The 18,097-nt window shown below is 40.9% G+C and overlaps 1 protein-coding gene across 5 annotated transcripts in view; it reads left to right on the top strand.

Moving 5' to 3' along the window:
* The window catches only part of kmt2bb (lysine (K)-specific methyltransferase 2Bb), a 104,636-nt gene that overhangs the window by 56,966 nt on the left and 29,573 nt on the right, over positions 1–18,097 (top strand). For 3 of the 5 annotated variants that reach the window (XM_080851058.1, XM_080851059.1, XM_080851062.1), the window contains exons 18-30: positions 406–507; positions 3,618–3,728; positions 5,645–5,721; positions 7,995–8,224; positions 8,903–9,006; positions 12,009–12,146; positions 12,301–12,459; positions 12,581–12,698; positions 12,810–12,888; positions 12,992–13,152; positions 13,556–13,705; positions 13,833–16,950; positions 17,063–17,158. In XM_080851058.1, coding sequence (XP_080707184.1) covers positions 406–507; positions 3,618–3,728; positions 5,645–5,721; positions 7,995–8,224; positions 8,903–9,006; positions 12,009–12,146; positions 12,301–12,459; positions 12,581–12,698; positions 12,810–12,888; positions 12,992–13,152; positions 13,556–13,705; positions 13,833–16,950; positions 17,063–17,158 — 4,643 coding nt within the window. The remainder of the gene's footprint in view (positions 1–405; positions 508–3,617; positions 3,729–5,644; positions 5,722–7,994; positions 8,225–8,902; positions 9,007–12,008; positions 12,147–12,300; positions 12,460–12,580; positions 12,699–12,809; positions 12,889–12,991; positions 13,153–13,555; positions 13,706–13,832; positions 16,951–17,062; positions 17,159–18,097) is intronic. The other 2 variants (XM_080851060.1, XM_080851061.1) reach the window with 2 other exon arrangements.

Below are 18,097 nucleotides of genomic sequence, written 5' to 3' on the forward strand. Positions count from 1 at the left end.
AACATCAGTGTATCTGAAATCCTCTGTTTCCCACAAACACAACACAACGCGAACACGGAGTTTCAAATGTATCCACCTCAGCGAGCATTTTTGAAAAGCATAGTTTTTAATGTCGGAATACGCCGTTTGTATGGAAGGGCTAAATGCAGAAATGTTTATGCGTTTTGATATTTACCAGAGTTACTGTATACAGGGCATTCATTTGAGAATTACTGACAATTCTTTTACCTCATTATGTGGTGTTTGTTTTACTTTGTCTTTCTAAGATATTTATTTGTTGTATGCCGTTTATTTGTTTTACATTGTGTATAGTAATTTTACATTGTGTATAGTAAATCCATATAGAGAGGACCATTTTCTCAGTTTGTATGTGTGGGTTAATACTATCTGTCTCATGTTCCACAGTGCTCCATTCAGCAAGATTCTGAAGGTGATTCTGAAAAGCTAGCAGTCTGTGATCTCAATTCCGTTGGGAAGAAATTCGATAAAGGCTTGTATACCACTCTTGTAAGTCTGTCTGGCATTTGGCACACAATTTTAGAATAAAGCCTAATTACTGCTGACTCAGATTAAACTCACACAATGGACTTGAGTCCTAATACAAATTTAAATTAATAAAAACAACCATAGATGGTAACCGTTATAGCAGAACTAATTTTGAAAACACCAGAGAAATCTATGGTTCATACTGTAAAAAAATGTAAAAGCCCTGTAGCATCATAATATGTATTCTATGTTTAACTCAAGCAATAGCCTACTTACCAAGACTGTATCAAAGCAATTTTGCAAGCTGAGATAAATACTATAAATTGTCTATTGGTCAATAGCAGCAAAATCTGTTTTGTGCCAACAGAAATGCCCAAGTAAAGTGAAAGACTATGGTCATGGCCTACTGTTTAACCTATAAGTTAGAAAGGATAGCTAGCCTTATTTATAAATACAATGAATATGTGCCTAACATGAACTGACACATTTTGAAAAGTTTGGGAGGCATGGTTCTTGGGGATTCTAGCTCTGGGATCTGTAAAATCTGTCAATAGCTGCGTATACATGTGTCTTTTTTGTAAGCCACTCTGACGAAATCGTCTTCGCAAGTAGGTGTGAAACATTCTAAGGGAAGCGGCTCTTGTTGGTAAGTGGTTACATGGACCAAAGTTTAAGCCGCTTACCTTACCTTTGGCATGCGCAAAGACGACGGAGATGTGCTCCCACCTTCTTTGTTTACTAACAACATCAAAGTGGATCCGCATTGTGCACAGGCAGCTTCCGAAGCCGTTCGCTGCGTCGAAATCAGGGGCGGAGTGGCCATCGGGACAACCGGGAGATTTCCTGGCCGGCCAGCCGGCCAATGAGCTCAAGAGAAGCAGCCTGCAGGCTGCCCTGCACAGCCATGTGAAGTTCATGAGCGGCCCATTGAGTTAAAAAATAATGTCAATCAAGTCATGCTCCGGTGGAAAGCTCCAACTCCTCCGACGGTTCAAACAGCAGTTCAACCACTATATATAACACTTATTGTCTCTCTACATCAGTGGTTCCCAAACTTTTCTGGCTCACGGCACCCCTAAACATGTATCTCTCCATCCACGGCACCCCTATTTTTTTAATAATGTTTTTTAAAACTTTTTTCTCTCAACCTCCCTTGTATCATATTTGTACTTTATGCCATTTGATTTAACCTTGTGATATGTTGAATAGGCTATAACTGCTTTTATTATAGGCATTACATTGAGAAGGTGAGGTTTATCTAATTTTTGTTATATTCAAATGAACCACTCTCTTTAATTCAAATAATTTAATAGAACTTTTGAATAAATAGTTAACAGAATATGAACAGACAACGTCTGTCCCTGTCACAACTATATCACAGCCAAAATACGTATTGGTAATAATCGAGAAATTAGCTGTCAGTAACAAAACATATCAGGAACAAACCTTCAATATAAAGTTCACAAAAATATAGTTATACTCGACTCCACAGACAACTTATCAACTTAAGGGGACACATGTGACTGTCTCTGACTGCAGAGTTTGTTAATGGGATTGTGAACAGTGCAACACAGAGGTCATCACCATCAGTGGGCTCGTCTATTTGAAGCGCATATTCCCCCCTTAGCCGTAGTTCATTCAGTACAGATTCCATGTCCTCCGACATATAATCAATGCAACGTTTGATCGTGTTATCAGAGAGGGGGATTTTTTTAGTTGCTTCTGGCCCTAGCATTACCTTCACCATTTTTTTTGTAGGCTGGTAATATGAACGATTCTGCTCAGTGTGTGGATTTAGCAAGCAACTCGGCAACTAAAAAAAATAGGTAGAAAGCATACGTTCGCTCTGTGTGGTATTCTGTGTTTCAAGTTTTTTGCAATATTCAATGTCTGTTCTGGTGTGCCGGGTGCTTGGTCTCCAGCTGCCTTGGCAACCGGGGCACCATGGCTGCATTAGCCAACGTCTCCTTGCAGACCAGGCAAGCATACTGGTGTGGGGCAAGTTACCTCGCCCCACCAAGTGAACCCATACTGGAGGTACGAGTCGTTATCGTTTCTCTTTGCTGAATTCGAATCCGATGTCTGTTTTCTGTGGATGTGGATGCACTCTCTTTTAAAACGTATCCATTGCGCCTACCTGCACTCCTCCACCTGCTGTCAATACGGAATTACTTTCATGACCACAAATATAAATTGGCCAGCGATTTCATTTATTTATTTTGTGTTCATAAATTAATGGAGAATGGTCGTAGCAAAGCCTCATGGGAAATGGGACCTGCGTATCGCTCTACCTTTATCCAGTGAACGTAGGGAGAGGCCCGGGTGGTGGAATAGCCAGCTAGCTTAGCATAACTGCTATTCAGATCCAATGGTAATGCTACCTAGCTAGGTATGCTAACTGTCGGTACACATCGTTAACTCCACCAACATACTCATGTCACTGGCTTTAATTTGAGAATGGCATGTTAGTAGTACATGTAATATCAGTACAGTTGTTTAATTCCTGCTGATATTTACATTTACGGTCTGTAGCCTGGTGGTCTACTGCCACGTAGGCACGCATGCGCATAACACTCCCTATAAGCGGCTTACCTGTCACCACTAGCCCCATGTTACATCGGCCTTGTTTAAGCGGCTCACCGATCGGCGTAGACTACCTCTCTCGATTGGCTCAGACATCGGCGTAAATGTTTCCGTTAGCTACATGAGGCAATTATAAGCGGCTTACGGGCTATTCGCGATATAAGCAGCTTAAATTGACACATGTATACATGCCTAATGTTTGAGTTGATAGAACCATTAGTGGGAACTTTGGGTGTTCAAGCATTACTCCCCACCTCCCTTTGACTAATGCTTATGCAAACTGGATTCATATGCAAGTCAATTTAATGGGAAAGAAAATGATGGATATTGGTGCAGATGTTGGGAAGTGTATTATTGGCCTAATTTGTAAGTGTAGGAGCTACCTTTGCCAATAGAAGTACACTTTTTGTATACATAATTAACATATTTAGCTTTGTAGACTTACAAACAAGAGAAATGGGGAATAAATATATACCTCTGCACATGCACACGTTGTATATGCAACTCCATATTGAAATGTCATTGTAACTTATTTTTTCTTCTTCCAGAAATCCTTCCATGAGGATGTGGTAGAAGTGATCTGCAAGCAGATGGAGGAAGAAGAATCTCTGCCGGAAGATGAGAGGCCCACTGCTTTGGCCCGCTCTTACTATTTAAAGGTCGGTGTTGATATGCTTCAAAATTATTTGTTTGCTCAATCTCTATCAACGCATACATTGTAGAAGTTCCTGTTATATCCATGGTTTACAATGGAAATGGAACAACCTTTGTTGCATAGGTTACTTACCGACATTCACTGTCTGGTTGAAAGAGCTTCAATACAGCGTATGGTAATGATGAGGAAAGCAGAGAATAGCAGATAATGATGAGATTTGCAAGGATCATTTGTTCATTTGAATCATGTCCGTTTAAATTCAAATGTATTTTGTTGTATTGGATTTGAGTAATTAAAAGCAAATGAGTTTGAGCGGTCTATGTGTGTTGGTAGAGACAGTGCACAGATATACGGTAGTCACAAGAAATACCTGTTAACAGCCCTAACATGGCACAATAAACATGGCACAATAAACAGTTAAGCAATAGATGAAAGCAAGCATATTTCTAGGGGGGTGAGGAGACTGCATTCGGGCACAGTTTAATAAAGGACATATTTTATTCTTCATGGAAGGCATTGCAATTCTGAAGAATTATGAAGAAGTTTATTGAAAGAAATGCAGAAGTTGGGATACGAGAGGATATACAGAACTCGCCTTACAGTCATATCTTCATGTAAACTTCATGGGTTTATCAAGGAACCACTTACCCAACATTGGGCCTAATTCTTAAACATTTTCTTAAGTGTCTTCTTAAATATGTTCTTACGGACTTCGAAAGACCAACCTAAGTAAGATCTCCGCTGGATTCATGAACGCCTGAAAACGTGTTCTTAAACCGGCAAATTGTCCGTAGCTGTGCACTGTTTCTTAAATTGAACGCACCTTCTCGTGCACCTGAATTTTCATACAGAAACGCCCGCCAGCTCCTTATAAGGGCATGCAACTAAAGAGACGTGAGCACATTCCACAGACTCCACTGGCCACGCAAAAGCAACTTCAGACCAAAATCTTTTCAAAGCAGAACGTGAGCACCAGTCGAGTAACCTCAGACCTAACTTTACCGGTTTAGAGGTGGAGGTACTATTGCAGAATGTAGATGTGTCCATTCTATTCCATTATGGCTAAATTAATTGTTAATGTTATAAATATTCTCGTATTTATTATTATTATTATTATTATTATTATTATTATTTTTATTATTATTATTATTATTATTTTAATCCGAGGATGTCTGTAGAATTGATGTGAACGCAATCACCAAAGATTTCTCACAAATTCAGCCCTTAAGAAAAATCTAGCCGATTTACGACTGCTCTTTAGTGTTCTTAAATTCTGGTCTAAGTTGTGAATTGTCCCGGAAACCTCCTAAGTGGAGTTAAGAAGAAATATCTTAACTTGTTCTTAACTGCGTTCGATAATGAGGCCCATTGTCCTGTAGCCCAGTTCATTTCAATATACACTGCACACCGGTGGACATATGAACGTACTGAATTTGTTTTTATATTTGATTTTATTGTGATTTACTTGAAGCGTGACTTCACTTAACTTAACTGAATAATATTGTACAGTTTTAAAAGCACATGCCCTGATTAACAATGTAACCGTCAATTTGGAAGGGGAGACATTTTAAAACGTCTGATATGCTTCAGTTATATGTCAACAAACGTAATTGTTTTAAACAACAGAAGTACTGAAGTTTATTCCTCCAGAATATTCCTTTAGCTGAGACTATTGTAGCCAGCAAAAGTGTTGTTGAAAATATAAACTCTTCACATTCAGCTACAGGATAAGCCATGCTATCAATCAGTTGGGGGGAAATGAATGCTTTTTTACAATAACTTTATTCTGTGTGTTTCATTGTTTTCATTTTGATTGAAGGTGTGTATAGAGATGTATAGCTAGGAAGAGACCCTTATAAATGACTTAAGAAGAAAGTTTCTACTAGCTCACATCCTAAGCTGCCATTGTGGTTCTTTCAGCTGATGGAGGAGGTTTTCACTTGGTTCAACAGTCAAGACCCAAAAGTTTGGGAAACCCGTGCCAAACATCTTCTTCCGTAAGTGAATTCTTGTCAAGCCTATATGTTCATCATATACCCCGGGCTACTGTGATTAATAGATGAAATATAGAAATTCCCTTTTGCATTTAAATCTGCAGTTGTATGGTGCCCTTGGAAGCAGTGTAGCTATATCTCCAAGATGAGTTGGGTTTCTCTGGGAAGAACAGTTTCCTTTTCACTTTACTCCATCATCCGTGTCTCTTTGTTAAAAGCAGGAGGGAATTCCCATCTCTCAGGCCCTCACCCCCGCACCCCTGCGGCAGGACAGCAGTATCAGTCAGATCAGGCTAGATCAGTATAGAGGAGAATCCCAGAGTGGTAAGACATGAAGATAGAGTGCTAAGCAAAGTACACAGGTTGGTGGCGCGAGTCCAGGAAGTGTGAAGTTGCTAATTTGAAGTGAATGAGAATTACAAGGTTTGCCAGGTCTCCAGATTCCTCCAGAATAATGTCACACTCTTCAAGTGATGTGTTTCCATTCCAGTTTGATTCTCTTCATTGCATTAATCAGAATATATGAGATTGCGCATCTTGATGCAGATTCAAGGAGTGCACGCAACACTTGCAATGGGTTGAACTTTTCTCTCATTTCTGCCATTTTTATGAAAAAAAAAAAGAAAAATCTATTAAATTTAGTGCGCGTGATTGATTAATACATTTAGTTTAGTCAATGGTTTGGCAAAATGACTTCAAAGATATGTTGTCCTGGAGTCAGTTTGAACTGCTTGTGCAGCTTTTCAGTGATCAATGACATTTAGTGTTAAAAGGAGGTAAAAGAAATGTTCAAGAACGCATGTGATGTCTGTGAATGTTCCAGTTTTCCAAAATGTCATGTTTATTGGGTAGTTAAATTCTCCTCTTATTTTTGGTGGGATACTGCACAAAACAAAATGTGAAGCTTGACTAGCACATTCAAATGTTGACAAGTTAGAAAGTATGCAGTCAGAGGTGTGTGTGTGGACACATTGCACTAGCTCATTAAAGGAGCCCAAAGCAACATTAGGGCATCAAAACTATTGAAAAAAATCAATCTCTTACTAGTCTCCTTCTTGCATGGTCACTCACTTTGTAAGGACGGCCTGATCTAGGCAGATTTACACATGTGCCATATTCCTTCCATTTCTTGATGATGGATTGAACAGAATTTCAGGGGATGTTAAGTGCCTTGGACATTTTTTTGTATCCTTCCCCTGACCTGTACTTTTCAACAACCTTTTCTCTGAGTTTCTTAGGGTGATCTTTGGTATTCATGGTGTAACAGTAGCCAGGAATAATGATTACTGAATACTGACCAGGTGTCGTTATACTACAATCACTTGAGACACATTCACTGCACACTGATCCCCATTTCACTAATTGCTAGACTTCTAGCGCCAATTGGCTGGACCTCTGTTGAATTAGGTCAGTCTATATAAAGGGGGTGAATACTTATGCAATCACTTATTTTCGTTACATATTTTTTATTTTATTTACATAACTGTGTAGAAGAAATCTGTTTTCACTTTGACATTAAAGAGGGCTTTTTTGTCATTTGGGGGGGACGGCGGTAGGGGCGCGATGCGCCGCGGCGGCGGACACTGACACAAACACTGAAATGAATTATGATGTTCATGTGTTTCTTTTAATGACAGCAGTCAATATAACATCTTACAGTAACAGTATGCAACAATTATACTTCAGGATAAGGGGTTAGGATAAGCAGTTTTACTTAAAAAACAAGTATAATTTTACATGTTTTATGGTAAAGGTAACCTTAAATTACTTATTTTGTGATCTGGCGGTATATTTATTAAAAAATAAATAAATAAATAAATAAAAATCACAATTAACTTGAGCTTCCAGGGGGGGCGGGCGGGGCCGTTGGGGGGGCGGGGCGCCACCCTAATATCATTGTAGGGGAAACACTGTGCTATGTGTAAAAAAGACTAGAAATGTAACGTTTATTATCCTAGTCTTAAGCATCTAATGTTGCCTTGGGCGCCTTTAAGATGTTGCCAAGTTAGAGAGTATGCAGTATGCAGTCAAAGGTGTGTGTGTGTGTGTAAACACATTCCACTAGCACATTAAGATGTTGACAAGTTAGAGAGTATGCAGTCAAAGGTGTGTGTGTGCGTGGACACATTCCACTAGCACATTAAGATGTTGACAAGTTAGAGAGTATGCAGTCAAAGGTGTGTGTGTGTGTGTGTGTGTGTAAACACATTGCCACACCTGTGATGTCACCCATCTTATACCCTTTCTTCTAAACTGCCCACCATTCTGTCTCCTAGTGGCATACTCTTCCATGCAGTAATGCCTCCCACTACTGAGCATGTGTATGCTCAATGGTGTGAAGGGGACGAAGAGTGGGGCGGGATAGACCAGACCATCCAGGATGGGAGCAACGGCCTGCTTGCTGTGAACATGGAAGATGTGTCCAACCTCACTACCCCACTCACACATAACATCAACAGTAAATTTTACCGAAAAATCCAAAGAGCTGCCGGACTGAAGTCAAAAGGTACATTTGCATATTTTTCAAGTCAAATCTATGAGACTGAAACTTCAACTAGGTATCTTTTCAGGCAAATGACACACTGTTGGTTCCGTAGCTAACTAACATGGCAACTTCAGCAACCTGGCAGCAACTACAGACAGTTGGTTGAAATATTTGCATTTCTCAAAGTTAACTCACTGATAAATAACAGTCTAAGGCACAGAGTGATCCCCACCACTTATGGATGATGACAAATGTCTCCACTCAACCACTAACCAATCCTGTAAGAAATAATGGGGCATCTATTGGCCTATTATCTACTATTAAGGGCTTACTCTGAAAGTGAAATTGGATAAGTACTCCCCCCTGCATTGCTCGTACATTTCAATCTGTTAGCTTCCATTCCCATGTATGCTGTGGGAGATGAAGCCTGCACTGTTGCTACTCAAAAGTGGGTAGTATGCAGGAATGGCCCTGGCGCCTATTCCCACTCAACACCAACATATACAATATTGCCAACAAAATCATGAATGTCCTTGTTAGTAGAATGGGATGTATGAGAAATAAAAATGACATTTACATTTTGTTGATTGAGGTTATATAAAAAGTAACATCAATCCAATAAGTTGTGAGAAACTTGATGTATTATTATAAACGTATTCAGAAGATAATTTGTAAATGTGTTTGGGTGCATGAGCACAGGTATGAAAGAAAGGCTGTCTAAAGTGGACATGGATACAGGCTGGTCCAAGGAGGATGAGAGGCAGTGTGCCCTTTGTCAGAAATACGGGGATGCAAAATCAAATGTAAGTATCGGAAACTCCAGTTTAAATGGCAAGCTTATGGACTGTGTATTTTTCTGTACTATGTGTGTTTGTAGGATCAACACAATGTATTCGTAGATCTTGTCAATGTAAGTCAATGTAAGTTTTATCATATGAACTTGACTAGGACTGCCAAGTTAGAGAACAATGTCACAGTGCAAGGATAGACCCTAATAAACCCAAATGAAGCAGAGCAGAAATAGGATACGGTTGTAGGTTCGACAGTGCTGTTTTTGTGTAACCTAGTTCCAGAAAAACTGGCGGGCGAGTGCCTCAGACATGGTACAGGTGTTTCTGTGACCTCAAGCTGTGTGATCAGAAAGGGGAAAAAAAACGTTGCTTCTTCTTCGTCACAAAACTGATTCAACTTTTTTTTTGGAGGCACATTGTTTGGTCAGATGAGACCAAGACACATATGTTCGACTTAGATGGTGTCTAGCATGTTTGGTGTGAACCTGGCCAGGACTAGCAAAGTGAATTCATAGCCCTAACGGTGAAACACAGAGGTGGGTGTGTGATGACAACAGAGCTGCAAAAGTGTTTGGGGAGATGACATTAATAGATGGCACCAAGAATACCTGTGGAGAAACTAAGATACTGGCAGACAAGATGAATTCCAGTTTCTAGAAGTGGAATATTCCAGCAACAAACAAAAGTATAAAATTAAGATTTCTCAACCAAAGCAATTGTTTACAAGTGCTCTAATGTTCAGACGGATTAGCTTCTCAGTAAATGTAGAGAGTTTAATACAGGGTTCCCGCGGGGTCTTAAAAAGTCTTAAAAGCATTGAATTTATGAATTTGGAAATAATACCTTAAAAAGACTTGAAAAAGTCTTGAATTTTGATATCTAAGTCTTAAAAAATTCTGCAGTATAATTTCTCCGTATCGCATTCTCCTCAAAAGTTCCATTTGTCAACCACTATTATTTTGATTAAATTAAAATAACGTAGCCTAAAAAGTGACGGAACTCATAATTGAGAGCGCAACGCAGCAACCTTTTCTATGTCAATGGTCCCAACACGTCACTTTGCTATAGCAGTGCTACACAGGCACAGACCACAAGCAACAAGCCAAGCAGAAGCGCGAAAAATCAAAGAAAGAACACAAGAAAGTTTCACTAACGACGAACTTTTTTACGTTAGCTTGCTACTCATTTTATGCTGGGGTTATGGGGAAGTGTAAGTTTAATGAAGCGTGGAAGGATAAGCAAGCATTTTGCCACTGGTTGAGATAACCAGCCAGCTGCTAGCACTAGTGCAGCTCTTTCAGTTACGACCGCTAAGGTGGATCTGAGCACATCTTTTGGGTCCACACCAACTATGAAAGCAGAGGTGTTGTGGCCCCTTAACACCATCGCCAAACACCAGTCCTACAATGGAATTCCAAGTAATCTGCGAACGCAAGCTGTCATTCAGGTGAAGGCATTTTCAAAAAACGTTTTAAAACGTTTTAATATGATATTAAACGTTGGTACTCTGCAAGGACGTTTGGCTATGTAAGGTAGGCTATCCTGCTAATGTCAGACAGTTCTCTTGACAGACGCCTCGCAAATCACATTAACCATTTTTGCTGGTTAGTGGTTACAATAACGGTGTTAACGGATAGTACAGTGTCTATTTCTCGGTCACTTTGGAAAAATCTAAGCGCTAAAACGCAGAAAAATGTACATAAAAGACACGGTCGTCAGCGGAGTTTAGTTGCTAATAAGTTACAGATGCAGTATCTTAAATAACCATTAAATTGACAGCTTGCACATTGATGACAGCACCCTGAGGGGTTTCTAGCTTTTCCCATTATAGTTTTATGAGTTAAATCGCAGAGACTAAAACATCAGATAGATATAATTTAATGCAAATTTAACTCTTCTATTTAGCAACCAGAAAACACAACTTTAGCTGCACATTTAAGTTTAATTTCTCAAAATCAGCTCACCAATAAAAAGCAGTCTTTGGCTTGTGTGGTTTTAAATTCACATAAAAAAAATCCAGGTTCCAAACATTTTCGAAGCAATTTGACCTTGAATGTGAGTAGTTGATAGAGTTATCATCTGCCCCGTCTTTTGATTCAATCCTTTTAACTCTGGCAATGGTCGCCATTATGTATTCATCACTTCACTGGATTGGAAGTCCACTTTCCAGGCTCTCGCACGCCCCCTTCAGTGATGCAGAGGTTACGTTTGCCTACCCTATGTGCTTTTTCACTGAGGTTTTATGACAGATCAGCAAGACTAATTAATAGCTTCTACACATACATTATATATTCTATGGATACAAACGACGTAAAATAATAGTGTCTACAAAATTTCAGTGATGGTTGGGTTGGCCTGTGCCCGTTCAACATTTAACACAGGAATGTTTATGATTAAACTGTTACCAGAGCACAAAATAGTTTACCACAGCACAGCGTTCTTCATAGATCTAGCCTCATCATTTTGCTGTCAAAGTTCACCAGATTGATGCATTGCACTTCAAAATGCTGTATATTAAATAAACTCCCCGTGGATCATGTCCCAGACCCTCCTAGGGGGTTCACAGTTGAGTTGAGGTCATTGTTCATTGTTGAGTTCATTGTTTATTATTTATACTCCCCATAACCCCAGCATAAAATTGGTAGCTAGCTAACTTAAAAAAGATAGAAAATAACATAACGGCGTTTGTCAAACTTTTTGTGGTTGATTTTTCACGCCTCTGTTTGGCTTGTTGTCAAATGTGTCTTTGCCGGTAGGTCTGTGAAATAGGCTGTGAAATAGGTATTAAGTTTTTATTTAAATGGTCTTAAAAAGGTCTTAAATAGTCTTGGATTTGACTTGGAGAAACCTGTAGGAACCCTGTAATAGATTCATGTTGATATGTTGGAGATAAAAAAACTTCACAACTGCCTAAAAGTTTGCATAGTACTGTATGTGAACATATGAGCTTACCAGTAGCTTCAATACTTAACTTCTGATCAAGCCTTTATCTTTCTTTTCCACACTTTCTTCAGGAGGCAGGGAGGTTACTCTACCTTGGACAGAATGAGTGGGCCCATGTCAACTGCTCCATGTGGTCTGCGGAGGTGTTTGAGGAGGATAACGGCTCCTTGATGCACGTCCATAGTGCTGTAGCCAGAGGAAGACTCATGGTATGTTTCTTTCGATACCCTGTTAATATCTGTTTCCTAATTCATCCATATCACCTCCCAAATCCTTATCACTTCAAAAAGAAGGCCCAATACTTTGCTAATCTGTTCTATGCCTTTTCCTGTCCTGCCTGGCACCGTGCTGTGTGGCACCCAGCGATGTGAGCGCTGTTATCGGACAGGAGCAACAGTAGGCTGCTGTTTGACCTCTTGTCAGAGCAACTACCACTTCATGTGTGCTCGCACTCGGAACTGCGTCTTTCAAGATGACAAGAGGGTTTTTTGCCACAAGCACCGTGATCTCATCAGTGGGAAGGTGATGCCCTGAGCAGTTTTGTTTTTTACTATTTGAGTATTTTAGACTAAGAAGCATGCCTCAGTTTGTGATGGAGGCATATTGTATGTTTCCTGTTATTCACATTGTTATTTTCCCCCAGATGATCACTGGGCAGGGTTTTGAAGTTCTCCGGCGGGTCTATGTGGACTTTGAAGGGATAAGTCTACGCAGAAAATTTCTGACTGGAGTGGAACCTGAGTCTGTTAACCTGATGATAGGTATGTTTCTTTAGTTTTAAAATTTAGAGTGGTACAAATGGGGTTCTTATTGTTTTGTAGTGTCATTTTAGGATTCAAGGATCTTGGCACTAACCTGCTTTTCATGTTCAGGTTCTTTGCATGTAAGCAAACTTGGTAAGCTGACTGGGCTCTCGTCTAATCAAGGGAAGCTGTTTCCTGTGGGTTATGAGTAAGTAGCTGACTGCTATTTGTCATCTGCCTGAACAAATGTGGTTCTAGTGTTGTTATTTCCCATGTGCCATTCTTATTTCCATTTTATTGTTTTGACTCAGATGCTCTCGCTGGTATTGGAGCACTAAAAATCCTCTTCGCCGCTGCAAGTACAAATGCAGAATTTGGGAAGTCAGGCCACTAATGCAAGAGAAACCCGTGGAGGAGTGTCTAGACCAGGGGGACAACTGCACAATAGCCCACAGCCCCTATCCAAATTCAGGTGAACATCCACTACAAATGCTTTGCATTTGCAGCAGCCTCCAGCAGCCTGTTGGTTCTTATTTTGTAGACGTAGGCCATTCACATTGATCCAGTCAGTACAGGACCTTTGGTTCAGTATAAGCTGATTTTTCGTTTTGGTAAGCAGCAGTGTGGTTGTATGTGGTTGTCTACAGTGAACTCATGTTCACAGACAACACACTGGATCAACGCAGTCTTGCTGATGGGCTTTAATCTGTGCACAAGGTACTGAAACATTTGTGATCTAGGTCTGTATTCATTGGCAAGTGTTAAATAATCAAACACATAATCAAGGTACTCTGTTCCTTAAGTCTGTTGGACCAACACAAGTGTGATGAGTAGATGAGTAACATGCAAGTTTATTCTTTTTGGTTTTGACTCAGAAGCACAAAGGATTGATGTCAACCTGTCTAATCCTCCAAGTGAAAACCCCAGAGTAACCCCATTTGCTACACCAATCCTGGGATCTCGACACAAAGTCCCCCAAATTCGAAGGCCTGCTGGAGGAATGTCCAGGCCATTGCCATCTCCAGGTACACATTGGAACATATTCAGCAAGACAGCTCATGCAATATGTGTTGTTTCAGTCCACAATAGTGATGCGTTCAACATTTATTTCAAGAATTGTTTGTCATCTAGTTTTTGCGGTTCTCTCCCTAGGTGCGGCTAGGACAAAATCGCATCATATACTGACTATAAGTGACTATGATGAAACACTCCTGCCACGACGCCACAGTCCTCACTACCAAACTTCAAGCTCTCGTCACGCAACAGTTCCTCCTCTGGGATCCTCCTCTGGATCATTTGCTCTTCGAGCTGGGGGATCCATGCACCCCAAATCCTCCCAGTCTTCATCTTCGGTTGTACCCCTTGGTGCTGCTGAAAACCTGACCTCATCAAGTTGCCCTGTAGGTCGAAATGCTTTCTCCACTCGTATCCCAACGAAGCTCCCTAACTCTACCTCTGGGTCGCTCCCCCAGCCACCCTGGCCAGGTGTCATGGATAGCCCCTCAACCTCCCTCTGTTCTCCCAAGCACTATCCCCCAAGATCAAGACTGTCTTGTGAGTCTAGTCACTCTGACTCTATAGAAATACCACACAATTTCACATTGTCATTTGGGAGTGTCTCACCTGAGAATGGTTCATCCCTGCACGAGTCAAAGGGGATCAAGAGGCCTGGTCATGTGGACCGTGGGCAGGAATTTGCCTACATACCTTTCCATGTGGACACAGACATGTCTGTTAGCTCCGAACTGAAAGCTGAGCTTGAGATTGATGAAGCGTTAATAAACGAAGGTGTGGCTATGAACTGTAGTGCTCAGATTGATGTGGAGGGAGAGATAAACCAAGACGATTTCTGGGACAGGGACTTGGATGAAGACAAAGACAAGGGGCTCAGTATGTCTTGCACTACTACTGCTGCCTCAAGGGAAAACTGGGATAATGTCTCATCGGATGAGGAAATGGAGAACTATTTTGACTTTGCTCGTACGGTTATTACCCATCACACTCAGAAAGACACCCAGGCCCCTTTGTCTCCATCTCTTAGGCCGATACCTCAGCTTGATGGTGTGGACGATGGAACAGAAAGTGATACCTGCATAACCAATGTAGACGTTCAGAATCTGAAATGCCCTGGTCAAATCCAAAATCCTCTGCAGTCAGCTGAAGTTTTACCTCTAGCAGTTAAAACAAGTAATGGTTTGAGCTTGCAGTTAGAAATCCCAGTCTCTAACACTCAGCCTATCTCCCCAGCAAAGGCTTTGTCACAGAATGACATTGTGGCTGATCCCACTGGTGGACACAGTCCAGAGGAGTCCATTGTGGCTGGATCAGTTTCCCTTTTTGAAACAAGTAAAAGCTTACAAGACAACAAAAGGCCATCTTTGACTAATCCTATCTTAAATTATGAAAACTCCCAATCGTACAGTATGTCAACACATAAAGGCAGTGATGCCTCTTGTCTGCCTTTGCCACAGAAATCCACATTTATGGAATCCCTTCAGGAAAATATTCAAATGAACTTTGAGGATTTGCAGGATGAAAGTGCCCTTTTGTACCAAGGTCCTAGTTTAGACCTGTCTGTAGAAACACCACTGATCTTAGAAAAGTGTGAGCCATCTTCCCCAAGTAGTTTTACTGAGTTGGTGCCAGTCCAAGAGGGTGTCTCAGTGGACACTCCAGATTCGGAAAATTCTAAAGAAATGTATTTAGATCCAAGTAATGGGCACTTTGTATCCTCTATGAACGGCTACACTGTTTATACACACCAAACGTCAGGGTCATCGGTCAGTTCACTCCCAAATGATCTGAGTGAAAGTAAGAAATCTGTATCTGATTTAAGTCAGCCAGGCTCTGTTACTCAAGGAGATTCTCAACAACCTTCAGTGCATAGATTACAGAGCAATCCTATAGACCACCCTTTCTTTACTATGTGCAAGTCTGCCTCTGCTCCCAGCCTCCCATTGGGTCCTACGACTCCATCCCCTTTGGACAGTTTAAGGACTAAACTAAAGGCTCCAGGAGAGTGCCATCTATCTGCTCCATCTGTTCCAATGGGAGGTGTGACATATGCATCCACAGAAGTATCACATCAACAGGAATTAAAACCATTTCCAACATCATCTTCTACTCTGACCTTGGGGCCCTATAGTCCAGTTTATCCCACTGTTTCACAAACCCTGAGTTCTACCACACTTGGTTTCCTTGCATCATCATCTTCAATAACCTCTCAGACACCAACTCCGTGCCACTCTGTGTTCTCAGTTCTACAGCCAGGCTCAGCTCCTCTAGTCATCAATGGATACAACTCTAGTCGCATTCAGAAGGAAACGACTTTGGGTCGGACCATCTCTATAAATTTTTCAACCCCACGATCAGCAATAGAGCCACAACAGCAGATAGTAAATCAAGCGTTACCTGGTCATGCAATTCTGACTGTGAAGGAGGTAGGTGGGCCAAACGTTGATCCTACTCCGCATGTACTGCTTGTCAATCGTCTTGGTCAGATCTTCGTCAAAAATCCTGAAAGCAATACCTTTCAGCTTCCAAGTCCTAATTCTCCCTCATACAATTGTGTCACTCAGATCGCAAGCCTGCTTCAAAGTAATGCCTTTTCTGCAACATTGGCAGCTGCAGGAAGTATGTCTGCCACTGCCCCAGTAGTTCCCTTGTCAACGCAAGTTTCAAAAATGATTACACCTGTTCAAAGTTCCGTTGCCATCACTCAGTTATTAAGTTCTAGTAGTAATGGGGTGGACCTGGAGATCAGAAAGTCCCAGAAAAATTCAAATTCTGCTGTACCTGGATCGAAAAAACCCAGAAAGAAGAGAGAACCCTTGTTATCAAGAAAGAGCAAGTCTGAAATCAAACCAGACTCCAAAGGAAACCTTCCTCTTGTGAAAGCGAAGACGTCTTCAGATTCTACAAGCTCAGTGGACAGTGCTCAAGCTATAATCAATCAGGCAATGGCCGGCTATTATAACCCAACTCGGACTGTCAGTCATACACAGAGTACCTCCTCCGTAAAAGCCACCTCAGCAGTGGGCAAGGCACAGACTCTGAGCTCTGTCCTCCCCACAGCATGTGTCCTCATTAAACCCGAGCCAGCAGCCACCCCTCCATCAGAATCGTCACGTCCACGTACCCAAGTGCGCATAAAAAGGGTGTCGTCCATATCCGATCGTGCCAGCATTAAGCGACCTAAGTCTGAGATTGTGGAAATGGAGCCCCTTTCTGGCCCTGAGGACCTATGCAAAGTGAGCTTGGCTGTGGCCAGGTGAGACAGTGTTACCAACCTTAAATAGTGCCATCTCATTATTATTATTATTATTATTATTATTATTATTATCCCTGGTTAATTGGCTAATTTACATTTTTCCTCTTGTTAGTAGGTCTGGAGCTCGGATTAAAGCTCCAACAGTCAAAGGAGTTCTAGACTTGGACAAACTACAGGAAGAGGGTAGCAGTGACTCTGAGAGCATAAGGTAACCCTTTAAGCAACACTGAGAGCATAAGGTAACCCTTTAAGCAACACAGCCTTAGTCATGTTTGATAAGGTAACCCTTTAAGCAACACAGCCTCAGTCATGTTTGGCTCACTCTCACAGGATAGTAGTGTATGCACCTGCACCAGCACCTTATATACAGCCGCACAAAAATTAAGAGACCACTTCAAAATGATCTGTTTCTCTGGTTTTACTATTTATTGGGATGTATTAAAGTAATTTGAACATTTTATTCTATAAACTACTGACAACATTTCTACCAAATTTAAAATACAAATATTGTCATTTAGAGCATTTATTTACAGAAAAATGACAATTGGTCAAAATAACAAAAAAGATGCAGTGTTCTCAGATCTCGAATAATGCAAAGAAAACAAGTTCATTTTTAAACAACACAATACTAATGTTTTAACTTGAGAAGAGTTCAAAAATCAATATTTGGTGGACTTAACGAATTAGACAGATGATAATTAAAAAGGTTAAGTGAACACTTTTTTAACGTACCAAGGCTGTTGGTGAAAAGATTATAGTAGGATGCACTATGGGAAGAAGGCAAACTGGTGGAGGCAATGTGAGACTGTTCTGCTGGGAACTCTTGGGTCCTGGCCTTCATGTGGATGTTGTTAAGACACGTACCACCTATCTAAACCTTGTTTCAGACCACATACACGGTACCCCTTCCTGGCAACAATATTCCTTAATGGATGATGCTAGATAATGCACCCTGCTACACTACAACAAGGGTTTAGGAATGGTTCAAGGTGGGAATGGTTTACTAGGCCTCCAAATTCCTCAAATCTTAATTTCGATCAAGCATCTGTGGGATGTGTTGGGGAATCCAGATCCAGCAGCTCTGCTGCTCATCCCCCAAATGCATGTTCCTTACAAATAAACCATTTAAAAGGGAAATAAACAGGCT

Source organism: Sprattus sprattus (assembly GCF_963457725.1).
Source record: "Sprattus sprattus genome assembly, chromosome: 14".
Taxonomy (NCBI): Eukaryota; Metazoa; Chordata; class Actinopteri; order Clupeiformes; family Clupeidae; genus Sprattus; species Sprattus sprattus.